At 35.7% G+C, this 17962-nt stretch overlaps 1 protein-coding gene across 12 annotated transcripts in view; it reads right to left on the bottom strand.

Moving 5' to 3' along the window:
* Positions 1-17962, bottom strand: part of LOC138758400 (transcription factor RFX3-like) — a 342380-nt gene that overhangs the window by 10382 nt on the left and 314036 nt on the right. For all 12 annotated transcript variants that reach the window (XM_069927263.1, XM_069927325.1, XM_069927330.1 and 9 more), the window contains one exon: positions 2693-2735. In XM_069927263.1, the coding sequence (XP_069783364.1) occupies positions 2693-2735 (43 nt within the window). The remainder of the gene's footprint in view (positions 1-2692; positions 2736-17962) is intronic.

Raw genomic sequence — 17962 nt, 5'->3', positions numbered from 1 at the left:
TACTTACTTGGTGAGTGGAAATTACTCCCAATGTAGATATGAGAAAAAAGAATCAAAGGGGAGTTGATGGGTATGGGTATGTATGAAATAAGTAATCATGGATCAGCGAACTAGTGGGAAGGGGATAAGACTAATGGGATTACTTTGTTGAATCTGAACATTGGTTAAAGATATAAGTCTTTATTTCTTGAAGGTCATTCATTAACTAGAGGGGTTCCTGCCAATTCAGTAGTTGCACAGTGACACTCACTTTCTCTATAACTTACAATTTTTAAATCTTTGAATTTAATTAACCAATTTCCAGAACAGGATTCTAACTGGGATCCCAGGATCAATAGTCAAAGCCTTAGGAATGGAAGTCAGTGTCTTAACATTTGTATGTTTGTACCTCTAAAATGGTGCATCAACACTTTAATTGGATGTAGTTAAAAAAAGGAGACACTAAATGGGTTGGATTAAGATGCAGTGCACCTTACAATGCCAAGTGACACAGAATTAAAGAACAGGAATCTTGATGACAAGGTGCACCCCAAGGATCCAAGGATGTGTGGTTAGCCCTCTGCTCTACTCATTATACACCCATGACTGTGTGGCCAGGCACTATTCCAATGCTATCTACAAGTTTGCCGATGAAACCACAGTTGTCGGCAGAATCACAAATGGCAATGAGTAAGCATACAGGAGGGAGATTGATCAGCTCGTTGAATGGTGTAATGACAACATCAGCAAAACCAAGGAGATGATTGTGGACTTCAGGAGGAAGTCAGGGGAATACGACCCAGTCCTCAACGAGGGCTCAGTCGTGGAGAGGGTCAAGAACGTCAAATTTCTGGGTGTCAACGTCTCCGAGGATCTGTCCTGGAGCCTCCATGTTGATGCAATCACAAAGAAGGCTCACCAGCAGCTATATTTTGTAAGGTGTCTGAGGTGATTCAGTATGTTACTGAAGACTCTCGTAAACTTCTACAGGTGTAACGTGGAGACCATTCTGGCTGGATGCATCACTACCTTGTATGGAAGTGCCAAATCTCAGGACAAGAATAAATTCCAGAGGGTTGTTAGCCTGCGACATCACAGGGACAAGACTTCACTCCATCGAGGACAGTTACATGAGGCAGTATCTTTAAAAAGCAGCCTCCATCCTTAAAGACCCCCACTACCCAGGCCATGCCCTCTTCACTCTGTTACCATTGGGGAAAAGGAACAGGGGCCTAAAGATGAGTACTCAGCGGCACAAGGACTGCTTCTTCCCCGCTGCCATCAGATTCCTGAATAATCAACGAACCAAAGACACTGCCTTACTTTTGCACTCTTTTAAAAATTATTTTTACAGTAATGTTGTAAGACGTTTGCTCTCTGACGCTGCTGCAAAACACCAAATTTCATGACTTGCTCGTGACAATAAATTCTGATTTTTCAATCCTCCTAGGAAATTTTAGTGGAATTTTAATGGATAAACCTATCAAGCCAATCAGACTCAAATCTATATTGGGAAGAAAAACACAAGAAACAATTGAAAAATAAATACTCACTTGGATAAGCATCAGTTAGTTAAGACCATCTAGATTTGTTCAAGCCAAACTGTTGTTGACTAATTAAAATTTATCAATGAAGTAAAAGAGAGGGTTCAAGTTAGTTGAGTAAATTTGGATTTTCAAAAGGTATTTAATAAATCTTTCCATAAACTTCAATTTTTTCATGTGATTCTGATAATTCAATGGTGAGCAGTAATTTGAATGCAAAACTGGTAAAGGGTATGTGGTAAGGAAGTGCATTTCCCTGATGAAGAGAACTATACAGTTCAGTTTGCTGGGGATGACATTCATAATACAGCAACAGCAGGAATGATGCTGACTTTGGGAAGATTGGTGAAATGAATAGATACATATTTTAGGAAGACAGGGATATCTATTTTCAATTCCTGAATGAGGTAAGCAAAGTTGATAGGAAGGCAAAACATGGAGAGCATACTTGGTTTGCAAATAGGAGTATTGAATATAAAACTTCTAAGGGAAACACTGCATGCATGTATGATCTGGAATGCACTGCCTGAGAGATTGATAAACAATAACTTTCAAAAAGGAACTGGATAAATACAAGAAATGAAAACATTGACAGAACTGTGGAGAAGGAGCAGGTGAGTGAAAATAATTCACAAGTCTAGCACAGGCACTGTGAGTTGAATGGCGATCACCCTTACTATATAATTTTATGGCATGGAGGATCAGTTTACATGCTCAGTTGCAACTCTGTAAGGTGAAACAATAGACATAATAAATGCTGCATTTTTGCATCTGCAAATATGGTATCTATAAAAGCACTGAATCTATAACCAAGAAACTGTTAAGAAACAAGTCTGGGAACATAATACATTTTTATGAACTTCTACATTAGTCACAATTTAAATTTGCTCTGAGAAAAACACCTGTAATCTAAAGATAACATATGCAAATACAAATAGTGGCCACCACTCTGGTTCCTTCGTGTGCAAGAATGATTCTTATTACTTGTTTGGGCTAACCAAATTTCGGAGAAAGAATAGCTGCAAACCATAATCAGTCTACCATATTTATAATATACTTATGTAGCTCTTTGTTGAAGAATCTATCAAAACTGTTTTCAAAATATGGAACTCCGTGTATATTTACAGAAGGCAACAATTTCCAAAAAATCTAATTCACAAAATACTTGCCTTTATCCATGTTTATTGGAGACATCGTGCTGAGATCAGTAAACTGTAACACAAATAGTTTCATTTAATAACATCCTTTCACAGTTTGTGTTGCAAAAAGCAGAGGTTTAACAACTGAATCAGGTAAAGAAAGTCTTACCATTATTAACACTTCTAACTAGATTAAAAATATTTTAAAATTTACCAAATTTGAATATTTTTGACCCCTTCTCCTGCATATCAAAATGACTACTCTCTTCCCTCTTTATAAGCTCACTCCCTTCTATACCCTCAGCATGTGAATCCCTCACCTACACATTAGACACTTCCAGCATTGATAATTTTAATGTTCTCCTGACTGGCTTGTTTATCATTCTACATAGAGTCTGGCTCAACAAAAACTCAACTGGCTCTTCTGATTTTGAACCCAGTATTCTCAATCCATTTTTTTCCAGATTGATTTATATTGGCTCCTGGTCTCCTAAAATTTTGAGCTTAAAATTCCCATCTATATGTTTAAATCCTTTCAAAACTTCATCTTCTCAAGTCTCCCTCAGGTACACAAGTTACCCACTTTTATCAACTCCACTGCACATCAAGATAGGTGGTACAGTGGCACAAAGAGTCGAGCTACAACTTCACAGTTGCAGTGATCTAGCTTCCCTTCTGACTTCGAGTGTTGGTGAAGTTTGTACATTCTCTCTGATTTCCTCCCACATTTCTAGGCATGTGGGTTGTAGGATAATTGACAATTGTAAATTGTCACTGTGTGAAGGGGAGTCATAAAATGTGAGGAGAATAAAATGGGTTAGGGTAGGATGAGGATAAATGGGCATTTGATAATTAGCATGGGGTCAATAGGCTAGGGAGCATGCTTTAGTGGTGTATCTTTCTGTAACTCCATAATTGCTTTTCTGCTGTTCATATTAGATAAAGCTGAAATGTGGACAACTTTAAATATATGCATTATAATTTAAAATACAATACTGATACATAAAAGATTTGTCATAGTACTGATTAAATATTTACAAAGATATCTATAGACTTCAAGTTCAAGTTTATTTGTCATCTGATTCTACCAGGACAACCCAATGAAAATGCAGTCACCATGATGCAGAACAGTGAAAAACAAGCATACAGACTTAACACACATACAGGCAAACAATAAATGTACATATTACAAATATTAAAATAAATATTTTTAATAAAGAGAATCACCAAGTGAATTAAACTTAATAATCTTACTATATTTTCACGTTTATCTATTTTTAACAAAGCCCGTTTGATCAATATTTATTAATTCAGGAAGACAATTATTTATTCTATTTGCTAATATCTTTGCCACAATTTCATAGTCAACATTTAACAATGAAATGGGTCGAAATGAAGCTGGTTTTAATGGATCTCTATCTTTTTTAGGAATAACTATAATTATTGCTGTAGAAAAGATTTCTGGAAGAACATGTAGCCTAAAAGCTTGTTCTATTACCTGCATAAATAAATGAATTATTAAATCTTTAAATTCTTTATAAAATTCCACATGGAATCCATCCTCTCCAGGAGACTTATTATTCTGAAAACAATTAAGTGCTTCCTTTACTTCTTGTTCAGTAAACGATCCATCCAAATTGTCTTTATTTGTCTTAGTTAATCTGTGCAATGTTATTTGCGACAAATAATTATCTATAATAGTTTCATCCTGTAATGATTCTGAAGTATATAATTTTTCAAAAAATTCCCTAAAAGTTTCATTTATTTCCTGTGGTTCCTTATTATCTTGGTGTATTGCATTAATTGTTCTCAAAGTTTGTTCAGCTTTTAATTGCCAAGCCAAAACTTTATGACATCTTTCCCCTAATTCATAATATTTCTGTTTAGATCTAAGAATAATTTTCTCTGTTCAATAATTCAACATTGTATTTTATTTTAATTTTTTATTAATTAAATGTCTACTTTTATCCTCTTATTGTGATTTTTGAGTATCCTTTTCCAATACTGTTACTTCTTTTTCTAATTTATCTATATCTCTCATATAATCCTTTGTAATTTTTGAAGTAAAACATAATCTGTCCTCTCAAATAATAAATTTATTCTCCATTGAATGTAAATTAGTGTCATAAAATAAATTAAAATGCTGTCTTTTAAAAGCACAAAAATCTTCGCTTTTTTAATAACAAAGAATTTAATCTCCATCTATATACTGCTGTTTCTCAATAAATTCCAATTCCATCAATAATGGAGAATGATCAGGCATTAGGATTTAAGTGTTGTAGTTGCAATAGATGCAAAAAAAAGCTTTTGATAGATTAGAATGGGATTTTTTTTGATTTAAAGTTTTTTTTAAAATTTTTTATTTTTCACACCATAAATCACAATAGCCATGATATACACTTTTTCTTTTCCACACATTTACAGTGACTTTTTCTCCCTCCCCCCTCCCTCCTCCCAAGCCACCCCCCCACCCCCCCCCCCTCTCATCCATTTTAGGTATACAATCTAGGTTGCATTAATTCAGTTAGACAATGTTGTCATTCAACAAAAATACACCAGAAATTCTACTGAGTCCATTCTTTTCTTTTCTTCTCCTTTCATCAACTTAGGTAATGTTTGTTCCCGGTAGGTTTTCGCTATTGTATTTAATGTAAGGCTCCCATACTTGTTCGAATATTTCAATATTATTTCTTAAACTATATGTTATTTTTTCTAATGGAATACATTTATTCATTTCTATATACCATTGTTGTATTTTCAAATTATCTTCCATTTTCCAGGTTGACATAATACATTTTTTTGCTACGGCTAGGGCTATCTTGACAAATCTTTTTTGTGCATCTTCCAAGTCAATTCCAAATTCTTTATTTTTTATGTTACTTAGGAGAAAGATCTCTGGATTCTTTGGTATATTGTTTTCTGTTATTTTATTTAATATCTGATTGAGATCATCCCAAAATTTTTCTACTCTCTCACATGTCCAGATTGCATGAATTGTTGTTCCCCTTTCTTTTTTACATCGAAAACATCTATCAGATACTGTTGGGTCCCATTTATTTAACTTTTGCGGTGTAATGTATAGTCTGTGTAACGAATTATATTGTATCATACGCAGCCTCGTATTTATTGTATTTCTCATCGTTCCAGAGCATAACTTCTCCCATGTTTCCTTTTTTATCTTTATATTTAAATCTTGTTCCCATTTTTGTTTAGTTTTACCATTTGTTTCCTCATTCTCCTTTTCTTGCAGTTTAATATACATATTTTTTATAAATCTTTTGATTAACATTGTATCTGTAATCACATATTCAAGGTTACTTCCCTCTGGTAAACTCAAGTTGCTTCCTAATTTATCTTTCAAGTAGGATCTCAGTTGGTAATATGCCAGCGCTGTATCTCCAGTTATATTGTACTTATCTCTCATTTGTTCAAAGGATAAGAATCTACTTCCTGAAAAACAATTTTCTATTCTTTTAATCCCTTTTTTTTCCCATTTTCTAAAGGCAAGGTTGTCTATTGTAAAAGGGAGTAGCTTATTTTGCGTCAATATTAGTTTTGTTATTTGGTAATTTATTTTATTTCTTTCTACATGAATCTTCTTCCATATATTGAGGAGATGGTGTAATACTGGAGAAGTTCTATGTTGTACCAATTTTTCGTCCCATTTATATAATATGTGTTCAGGTATCTTTTCCCCTATTTTATCTAATTCTAGTCTCGTCCAGTCTGGTTTTTCCCTTGTTTGATAAAAATCTGATAGGTACCTTAATTGTGCGGCTCTATAATAATTTTTGAAGTTTGGCAATTGTAAGCCTCCTTGTTTATACCATTCTGTTAATTTATCTAGTGCTATCCTCGGTTTCCCCCCTCTCCATAAAAATCTCCTTATTATTTTCTTTAACTCTTTGAAGAATTTTTCTGTCAGTTGTATTGGCAATGCCTGAAATAAGTATAGTATCCTTGGAAAAATGTTCATTTTAATACAGTTTATCCTTCCTATCAGTGTTAGTGGTAGCTCTTTCCAATGCTCTAAATCGTCCTGTAATTTTTTCATTAGTGGATTGTAATTGAGTTTATATAATTGGCCTAGATTTTTGTTTATTTGCACACCTAGGTATCTTATTGCCTGCGTTTGCCATCTGAATGGGGATTCCTCCTTAAATTTTGAGAAATCCGCGTTATTCATAGGCATTGCTTCACTTTTATTTACGTTTATCTTGTATCCCGACACTTCTCCATATTCCTTCAATTTCTTATATAGTTCTTTTATTGATAGTTCTGGTTCTGTTAAGTACACTATCACATCATCCGCAAACAGACTGATTTTATATTCCCTGTCTTTTATTTTTATTCCTTTTATATTATTATCTCTTCTTATCGATTCTGCTAGTGGTTCTATAGCTAGCGCAAACAATAATGGTGATAGTGGGCATCCCTGCCGCGTTGACCTGCTTAAGTTAAATTGCTTTGATACATGTCCATTTACTGTCACTTTCGCTAACGGTCCCTTATATAATGCTTTAATCCAATTAATATACTTCTCCGGTAAACTGAATTTTTGCAATACTTTGAACAAGTAATTCCATTCTACTCTGTCGAAGGCCTTCTCTGCGTCTAAAGCAACTGCTACTGCCGGTGCTTTATTTCCTTCTACTGCATGAATTAAGTTAATAAATTTACAAATATTGTCTGTTGTGCGTCTTTTTTTGATAAATCCAGTTTGGTCTAAATTTACCATTTTCGGTACCTGTTCTGCTAATCTGTTCGCTAATAGTTTAGCTATTATCTTATAATCTGTGTTTAGCAGAGATATTGGTCTATATGACGCTGGTGAGAGTGGATCTTTCCCTTGTTTTAGTATCACTGTAATTATTGCTGTTTTACATGAATCTGGTAAGTTTTGTGTCTCATCAATCTGGTTGATTACATCCAGGAGGGGCGGTATTATTAGGTCTTTAAATGTTTTGTAGAATTCTATTGGGAGTCCATCCTCTCCTGGTGTCTTATTATTTGGTAAATTTTTTATTATCTCTTGTATTTCTACTGTTCCAAATGGTTCTGTTAATTTATTTTGTTCCTCTATTTGTAGTTTTGGTAGTTCAATTTTAGTCAAAAATTCATCTATTTTCCCTTCTTTCCCTTCGTTTTCGGTTCGGTATAATTGTTCATAGAATTCTCTGAAGTTTTCCTTAATTTCTTTTGGATTATATGTAATTTGTTTGTCTTTTTTCCTTGTTGCCAATACCATTTTCTTAGTTTGCTCTGTCTTAAGCTGTCATGCTAAGATTTTGTGTGTTTTTTCACCTAGTTCATAATATTTCTGTTTTGTCTTCATTATATTCTTCTCCACCTTATATGTTTGTAATGTTTCATATTTTATTTTTTTATCCGCCAATTCTCTTCTTTTGGTTGTATCTTCCTTTATTGCTAATTTTTTTTCTATGTTTATTATTTCCCTTTCCAACTGCTCTGTTTCCTGGTTATAGTCCTTCTTCATCTTGGTTGCATAACTTATTATTTGCCCTCTAATGAATGCTTTCATTGCGTCCCATAGTATAAACTTATCTTCCACTGATTCCGTATTTACTTCAAAGTACATTTTTAATTGTTTTTCAATAAATTCTCTAAAATCCTGTCTTTTAAGTAGCATGGGGTTTAATCTCCATCTATACATTCTTGGAGGGATGTCCTCTAGCTCTATTGCCAATAACAGGGGTGAGTGGTCCGATAATAGTCTAGCTTTATATTCCGTTTTCCTAACTCTCCCTTGAATGTGGGCTGATAACAGGAATAGGTCTATCCTTGAGTATGTTTTATGTCTAGTCGAGTAGTGTGAGTATTCCTTTTCTTTTGGGTTTTGTTTCCTCCATATGTCCACAAGTTTCATTTCTTGCATTGATTTAATTATAAATTTGGTTACTTTGTTCTTCCTGTTAATTTTTTTCCCCGTTTTATCCATATTTGGATCCAAATTCAGATTGAAATCCCCTCCTATTAGTATGTTCCCTTGCGTATTAGCTACCTTCAAAAAGATATCTTGCATAAACTTTTGATCTTCTTCGTTAGGTGAATATATATTAAGTAGATTCCAAAGCTCTGAATATATCTGACATTTTATCATAACATATCTCCCTGCTGGATCTATTATTTCCTCTTCTATTTTAAATGGCACATTTTTGCTAATTAATATAGCCACTCCTCTTGCTTTTGAATTATACGATGCTGCTGTTACATGTCCTACCCAATCTCTCTTTAATTTCTTGTGCTCCAATTCAGTTAAGTGTGTTTCTTGGACAAATGCTATATCTATTTTTTCCTTTTTCAGTAAATTTAGTAGTTTCTTCCTTTTAATTTGGTTATGTATTCCATTAATATTTAGAGTCATATAGTTCAGCGTAGCCATTTTATATTTTGTTTATCTTCTCTTTCCGTTTTTCCATCATTACCTTTCCTCCTTTTCCATTTCTGTTTTCTTATTTTCAACTCTTTACCAGACAACATTCCTACAACATCCAACATTTTCCTTATTCTCCTATTTCTATCTTCTTTATCCCCAGTCTCCCCTTCCCCTCCTGAGTTGCCCTTTATCCCTTGTCGGACAACCACATCTCCCCTCTCCATTTGGATTTGCGAATCCACTCGCAAGCGTCAACTGATTTTGCAGTGACCGCTCTTTTCCCCCACCCAGCCCCCCCCAGAAAAGATTTCGCTTTTTATATGTCACAAAGGTCACTCTTTTAATTCCCTCCTTATTCTCTCTATTCCATTGCCTTCTCTTATTAATTCTTGTCTATACTCTCTATGTTTTCCTCTAATTACAGATACTTTCACATATGCCCATTGTCTCTATTCACTCTTATACCTCTTTACCCGCATACATATCAATCGTGGTCATTTTTACCCTCCTTACCCTTCTTCATCCCTCAGTCTATTTTTGTCTTTACCCACATACATATCAATCGTGATAATTTTTGCTCTCATTACCCGTCTTCATCCCTCAGTCTATTTTTGTAATTGTTCTGCAAATTTTCGTGCTTCTTCTGGATCCGAGAATAGTCTGTTTTGTTGTCCTGGAATAAATATTTTCAATACCGCAGGATGCTTCAGTGTAAATTTATATCCTTTCTTCCATAAAATCGCTTTTGCTGTATTGAACTCTTTTCTCTTCTTTAGGAGTTCAAAGCTTATATCTGGATAAATGAAGATTTTTTGCCCTTTATACTCCAGTGGTTTGTTGCCCTCTCTTACTTTTTCCATTGTCTTCTCCAGTACCTTTTCTCTTGTAGTATATCTTAGGAATTTTACTACAATAGATCTTGGTTTTTGTTGTGGTTGTGGTTTAGGGGCCAATGCTCTATGTGCCCTTTCTATTTCCATTTCTTGCTGTAGTTCTGGACATCCTAGGGCCTTAGGGATCCATTCTTTTATAAACTCCCTCATATTCTTGCCTTCTTCATCTTCCTTAAGGCCCACTATCTTTATGTTATTTCTTCTGTTATAATTTTCCATTATATCTATTTTTTGGGCTAGTAATTCTTGTGTCTCTTTAGTTTTTTTATTAGATTCCTCCAATTTCTTTTTTAAGTCTTCTACCTCCATTTCTGCTGCTACTGCCCGCTCTTCCATCTTGTCCATTTTTTTCCCCATTTCTGTTAAGGTCATATCCATTTTATTTATTTTCTCTTCTGTGTTGTTTATTCTTCTTCTTAAATCATTGAATTCCTGTGTTTGCCATTCTTTAAATGACTCCATGTATCCTCTAACAAGAGCAAGTATATCCTTTACCTTGCCTTTTCCTTTATCTATTTCACTGTACTCTTCCTCTTCTTCTTCCTCTGGGTTGACCATCTGTTGTTTCTTTGCTGCCCTTTCCTCCTCTTCTTTCTTGTTTCCATTGTCTTCTGTGGTCTCTTCTTGCTGCAGGTGTTCTGCAGCTGTCGTTGCCGGCTGTGGAGATCGACTCCTCAGCTGGTCCCCCCTCCCGTCGGTGTGTTTTTTTGCATGCGCATCGCGCATGCGCGAGGAGTCGCGCATGCGCGGTTGCGCACTTTTACTCGGCTCTGTGAGCCATTGTTGTAGTTCTTTTTCTACCGACCTGAGGTAGTGGGGCCCTCTCTCCACAGCGGGCCTCTTCGGACAGGTAAGGCCTTCACCTTTTTCCTCCGTTGTCTTCTCTTCCTCTCTTCTTTCCGTTGATTTTGATTTTTCTCCTTTTGTCTCCATCTTCTTTCCACCTTTATACTCACTTTTCTTTAACTTGTATTTCTGTGCCTTTGTATTTTCTCTTGTTTTTCCCGACTTTTCTGGAGAGGGCTGGAGTTCACCGTCCGGCCACTACTCCATCACGTGACTCCCTTCTTGATTTAAAGTTTTAGGTAAATTTGGCTTTGAATTTAATTTTGTAAATTGGATTAAAGCACTTTATAAAAGTGCTAAAGTTAATGTAATAATTAATGGGCAGATATCACAATCATTTAATTTGACTAGATCAAGTAGACAAGGATGTCCTTTATCTCCAGTTTTGTTTGCTTTAGCTATAGAACCTCTCGCACAAATGACAAATGATCCATATAGATCAGCAATTAAAAGGTTTTATGGTAAATCAATCTGACCATAAGATTAGTTTATTTGCAGATGATGTGTTGGTATACTTAACTCAACCACAACTATCATTACCTAGACTTTATAAACAATTGATAGATTATGGAAGAGTCTCTTGTTAGAAAACAAAATTGGGATAAAAGTGAGGTAATGGAATTAGTACAAGGTGATTATTCACAATGTCAAAATATATTCAATTTGAGTGGACTGATGTTAGGATTAAGTATTTAGAAATACATACAGATAATAATTTGAAAAAATTATATGAATTAAATTATATTCCATGACTTAAGAAAATAAATGAAGATTTGGAAAAAAATCGATAAACCTACCTATTACTTTAATTGGAAGGATTAATTGTATTACATTAGTATTTTTCCAAGAATTCAATATTTGTTTTAGACTTTACCAATTTCTGTACCTCAAAAAACTTTTTCAGGAATTAAATAAACAAGTTAGGAAATTTCTTTGGATATGTAAGATGGCAAGAGTATCATTAGAAAAATTAACATGGAAATATGAATTGGGTGGATTACAACTTCCTAATTTTAAGAATTATTATAAAGCAGCACAATTAAGGTTTTTTGCTTCTTTGTTTGGAAATATTAAAACATCATGGGTGGAAACTGAGTTAAATAAAATTGGAGAAAATATACCTGAGGGATTTATTTATAAATGGGAACCAATGTAATGGTTGTTGACAGAGATGCTCCATTATTGAAACATTTGATTAATATTTGGATTAAGATTAAGTTAGAAAATGATGAGTCTTTTGTTGCCAAAAACACCATTAATTAATCCTTTTTTTTCCAAAAGATAACCCTTTTTTAAATATATGGTAAACTAAAGAAAATTCTAAAATAGGACAGTGGTAGATTGATGTAATTGGATCAGTTAGGAATTAAATATGATATCCCACGTAATACTCTTTTTTGTTATTTTCAATTGAGAGCCTATTTAAGAGAGAAATTAGGACCAGATATGGTATTAAAGTATCGTACAGATTTAGAACAATTGATTGAAGTTAAGAAGTTATTGCGATAATATATATGAAACTACAGGAGAAAGCACCTAAGTAGTTTTATTTAAGTCAAGGAAAAAATGGGAATAAGATTTAGATCTACAAATTTTGCAAAATTTATATAAAAAGGTTATGTCTAATACAATTAATGTAAGATATAGATTACTTCATTATAATTTTTTACATCAGCTACACATTATGAAATTGAATAGATGGAAATGGGACATATTGGATCAATGTTTTAGATGTGGTGAAGATATTGAAACTTTTATTCATTATACATGGTCTTGTTCAAAAGTTAAACATTTTTGGACTCCGATTAGTAATTTTTTTTTGCAACAGGTTACAGGGATTGTTTTTCCATTAAATCCTGAGTTATTTTTGATGGGGAATTTTGAAAATATAACTCCTAAATTACATTTATCAGATTTTCAGTTGAAATTTGTTATATTATAATATAATATAATATGATAGTAAGGAAATGTATCAATGTCACTTGTGACATTGTCAGATGTTTCCTTAACACTAGGAAGATGGCAAACAGAGATTCAAAGTTGTATTCTATAATTTGAGAGGTAAATATTCTATAATTTTACAGATTTGAAGCCCATATGCTCAAACATTAGGTTTGAATTTATAAATAATTCCTTTGAATCCTCCGGACCAGAGAAGTCTTCCCCTGATAAATAAAAAAATAATGTTTTCTTGTGAAATGTTTTTTTGGGATCTTTAAGTGTTTCCTAAGGCAATCCAATTCAATATATATTTATATTCACTATGTATTTTAGCAAGTTAGGATTTTTTTGTAGTTTATTTTAGTTTTTTAGTGGGGGTAGAAGGGGGTGGGGTGGGGGTTTAGTTGGGGTTTAGATCGGGTTCTTTTGTAATTATTTTTGTTTTCTTTTTTCATATAAATCTGCATATATTTAATCAATAACTTTCTAACAATGATTTATTATATATATGTTGATCTTAAATATTAAAAAAGTAGAATCACGCAGTTGTCTTAGCAGTCATTCAGCAGTCTCTCTGCTCATGGGCAGAAGCTGTTCGACAACCTGGTGGTTCTGGCTCTGATACTTCCGTATCTCTTTCCTGATGGGAGTAGCTGGAAGATACTGTGTGTGAGGTAGTGGGGGTCCTCCCAGATTTTGCGACCCTTCTTTAGATAATGATCCCTATAAGTCACATCGATGGGGAAGTGGAGGTGGGGGGGGGGGGGGGTGAAGGGCAACCCCAATAATCCTCTCTGACACTTCTGTGGTCATGAATATTGACCTCCTATTTGATGCTCTATAGCTGCTAACCTGGACACTCTTGATAGAGCTCCCTTAGAAAGTTGACAGAATGGTGGCCAGTATCTTTGCCCACCTCAGTCTTTGAAAGAAGTTCAGGTGCTATTGAGCCTTTTTGACAAGTGAGGAGATGTTATGTGTCCATAAGAGGTCACTTCTTAAGTTAACTCCAAGGAACTTGGTGCTCTCCACTACTGAGTTATTAATATATAATGGAGGGTGGTCTTTCCTGGTCCTCCTTAAGTCCACAATCATCTTCTTTGTCTTGACCACGTTGAGATGCAGGCTGTTATTCTTGCACCATTCCACGAGATTTTCCACCTCTTCTCTGTATTTTGACTCATTGTGGCTGATGACAGTTGGAGCTGGATCTAGTATTGTAGTCCTGGGTCAGTAGTGTGAATAGGAGTGAATGAGCACACAGCCCTGAGGTGTGCCAGTACTCAGAGTGATGGTATTCAATGTTCTGCTGCCAATCTGGACAGACTACAGTCTTTCCTAGGAAGTTTAAAATGCAAGTTACAGAGAGGGGTGTTGAGTCCCAGCAAGGACAGCATCTCCACTAACCTCTTGGGTATGATTGCATTAAATGCCATGCTGAATTCAATGATGTGTGTATGAGGTATTGATCTCCAGGTGGGTCAGGATGGAGTAGAAGGAGAAAGCTATAGCATCGTCATTGGAACACTTTTGTCTGTAGGTGAACTGAAATGGGTCCAGTGTCTCATTGAGGTGCATTTTGATATGTTCTATCTTTTACTGTCATTTTCTTTGGTACAGTGATGATAATGGCTGTCTTGAAATCTGTGGTGATGATGGACTGCTGCAATGATGTGTTGAAGATCTCCATAAGGACCTCAGTCAGTTGGTCAGCACAGTCCTTCAGTACCCGGCTGGATATGTTGTCTGCCCCACTGCCTTGTGTGGAATCACCTTGGATAAGATTCTCCTCACCTCAGCATGGCTACACAAAGGGCCTGTTCTTCAGGGGGAGCAGAAGCTTTCTTTGCTGTCAGCCTCTTCTTCTTGTCAATCTGTGCATAGAAGATATTCAGTCTGTCTGGAACGGAGGTGCCATTGTTGTTGACTTGCAAGGTTCTCTTGTGATTTGCTATTATTTTGATATGTTTTCACATGTGCCTCATGTTGCTGGTGTTGCACAGCTGACTATGGATCCTCTGTGTGTCCCCATGGTTTGCCTTTGCATGTGAAATCAGCCCTGACTGATCTTAGTGCCAACCTATCTTTTGTCCTGAAGGCTGTATCTTGAGCTCTGAGAAGAAGACAGAGCTCTGTGTCCCACTATAGTTTCAGGTTAGTCCTGCTTGTGTAGCATTTAATCTCCAATGACATCCTTGATACACTTACTACTGTAGCCAGTCACTGAGCTTGTGTACTTGTTGATGTTTTTATCGCTATTGTTGATGGTTGCCTTCCTGAAACAGCTCAAATTTGTGGTCTCAAAGCTGTCCTCTAATCCTGCTATAGGATCTCCCCAGACACATCCTAATCTCCCTATAACTGACCAGGATTGGCAGGACAAATATGGGCTGTGAGTATCCAAGATGGGGGTGAAGGGTACCCTTGTATGCACCACGGACGTCGGTGTACTCTTGATCTAGAGTTTTCTCTCCTCTGGTGGCAAAGATGACATACTGTTGAAATGGTGGTAGAACAATTTTCAGGTTGGCATAGTTGAAGTCATCATTTCAATGATGCAACTGTCAGGGTGAGATGTCTGGGCTTCCTAGATGGCATCATAAAGCTCTTTCATTGCTTCACCCTCATACCACTGAAGGAGGAATGTAGACTGCAGCAACAGTGTAGCCGTGAATTTCTTGGGCAGGTAGATGGGTCTGCATTTTACCATCAGGTACTCTATTTCTGCTGAGTAGAAGATTTTTAGCACCAGACATTTGTGCACCAGTTGTCACTGATGTAAATATACAGACCCCCTCCTCAAGTCTTGCCAGAAGCAGCAGCATCTCAGTCTGCCTTAAAGGAGATAAGGCCATCAGGCTGAATCGCTGAGTTTGGAATGGAGTCCTGGAGCCATGTTTCTGTAATCACTAGAGCACAGCCACCCTGCAGTTCTTTCTGGTTCAGATACATTTGCAAGTAAGATCGTTTGGAGTGTGGGTCTGAATGGGTTAACTCTCAGTCTAAACCTGCTTGCCGCCCTTCTGTCTTCTCGCACAGCGCTTCCCACTCATTTCCACCGATCCGCTCTGCCATTTACTGCAGTCTGGCTCGCTTTCTTCAGTAAGTTAAAACTTTCTAGTTTGATTCTCCATATTTCTTATTTTCTCTCCTATTTCCCAATCATAGAAAATACGTGTAGGGGAGGAGATTCCACCATTGTTTGGAGCCAAAGTGGTTGCTGCAACCTCGTGTGCTACTAATTTTTTGTTACACTTCTATATTAAAAGTCATTTTAAAATTATTAATGCATTTCATTTAATCTGTCTCACAGTGGAAAAAAAAAACCCTACTTTTCACAAAGCATCTTCAAAAATTGATTTATTTTTCCATTTTGTGTAATTCCATTTATTACACTATTTATTTTCCTTGGAAATTTTCTTTAGAGTGGAAAATTGTAATTTTAATGAATTATTCAAGGAGAGGGACAAAAAGCAGGAAACAATTGGCTCGTTAATCTTACTTCTGTGATTGGGATTCATTACAAGCAACGTAATAGCAGGAAATCTGGTTAATCATAAAACAATCAAGCAGTGCCAAAATAGTTTACAAAACTGAAATAGTGTTTGATAAATTGAAGAGTTCTTTGAGGATGTAAAAAACAGGGGAACCAGCAGTTTATTCAAATTTACAGAAGGTATTTGATAAAAATGTTTCATAAAAGGTTACTGCACCTGATGAGAACATATTGAGCGTTGTGAGTTTAAAAGAAACAACAGAAAGTTGGGATAAATCTTTTTTTTCAAATTGACAATCAGTAATTAATGGATGGCACAGGGATCAGTCCAATCTGTGACCTAGATGAAGAATAGATTTCTGATGATAAATACTTAGGTGGGGCGAGCATCATAAGGAGAATTCAAAGATCTTGCAAAGGGATACAGTTAGGTTGAGTGATTAAGAATTTGCCAGATAGATTATAATGTGGGAAAATGTGACATTATCAATTTGGAAGAAAGGAATTTATCTCTGAAGGTTCAACATATTGCACTTTGGTTGGTTAGACCAGGACAGTACTTGTATAGTAAATGGTAAGACTAAGGAGACGTACAACAGAGAGACTTAGGTGTTTAAGTACACAATTCCCTGAAAGGGGCACATAGGTGGTGATGAAAGCATTTGGCATACTTCCTTAACTTGTTAAGGCACCAAGTATAGAAGCATGAATGCCATATTAGAACCGTACAACATGTAGTGAGGCAACACTAGAATTATTTCACTCAGAAGATCAGTTCTCATCACCCAGCTATAGAAAAGATATTATTAAGTTGGAAAGGATGCAGAAACAATTCACAAGAATGTCACCATGACTGGCAGGCCTGAATAGCTTGGAACTTTTCTCTACGGGCCATGGAAGGTTAAGAGGGGGCCAGTCAAAAATTTATAGAATTATGGAAGGCATAAATAAGATATACAGCCATTGTGTTTTTCCAAGGGTAGAGGAATCTAACATTAGAGAATAGATTTATGCTGAGAGGGTAAAGATTTAAAAGAGAGATGGGTATATGGAATAAACTGCCAGAGGAAGTTGAAGAGGTGGGTACAATTATATACTGAGATTGGAAAGGTTTAGAGCAGTAGTTCTCAACCTTTGTTTTTTCCATCCAACTTGTTTGTCATGAAGTTAGGCCAAAAGGTCTATTTCTGTGCTGTAAATTCAACAACCATGTGGGTAAAGCACTACAAAAAAAAAATTAGCATGAAGGTGCAGCATGGAATTGGAAAGATTAAAACAAAGAAAATAGAACATGACAGCACAGTAGAGGCCCTTCAGCCGTCAATGTTGTGCCGATCCATATATTCCTTAAAAAATACTAAACCCTCTCTCCCTTTAACCCTCTATTTTTCTTTCATGCCTGTCTAAGAGTCTCTTAAATGTGTCTAATGTTTCAGTCTCCACCACCATCCCTGGCAAGGCTTTCCAGGCACCCACAACTCTCTGCATAAAAAACTTACCTCTGATGTCTCCCCTAAACTTCCCTCCCTTCACTTTGTACGTGTCATCTGGTATTTGCTATTCCTACCCTGGGAAAAAGGTGCTGGCTGTTCACTCTATCTATGCCTCTCATAATCTGTAGACCTCTATTAAGTCTTCTCTCATCCTTTTACGTTTCAGAGAAAAGTCCCAGCTCTTCTAACATTGCCTCAAAATCTCCTCTGTACCCTCTCCATAGCTTAAACATC

This window comes from Narcine bancroftii, chromosome 1 (assembly GCF_036971445.1).
Source record: "Narcine bancroftii isolate sNarBan1 chromosome 1, sNarBan1.hap1, whole genome shotgun sequence".
Taxonomy (NCBI): Eukaryota; Metazoa; Chordata; class Chondrichthyes; order Torpediniformes; family Narcinidae; genus Narcine; species Narcine bancroftii.
This window is presented reverse-complemented; position numbering and strand designations above follow the sequence as displayed.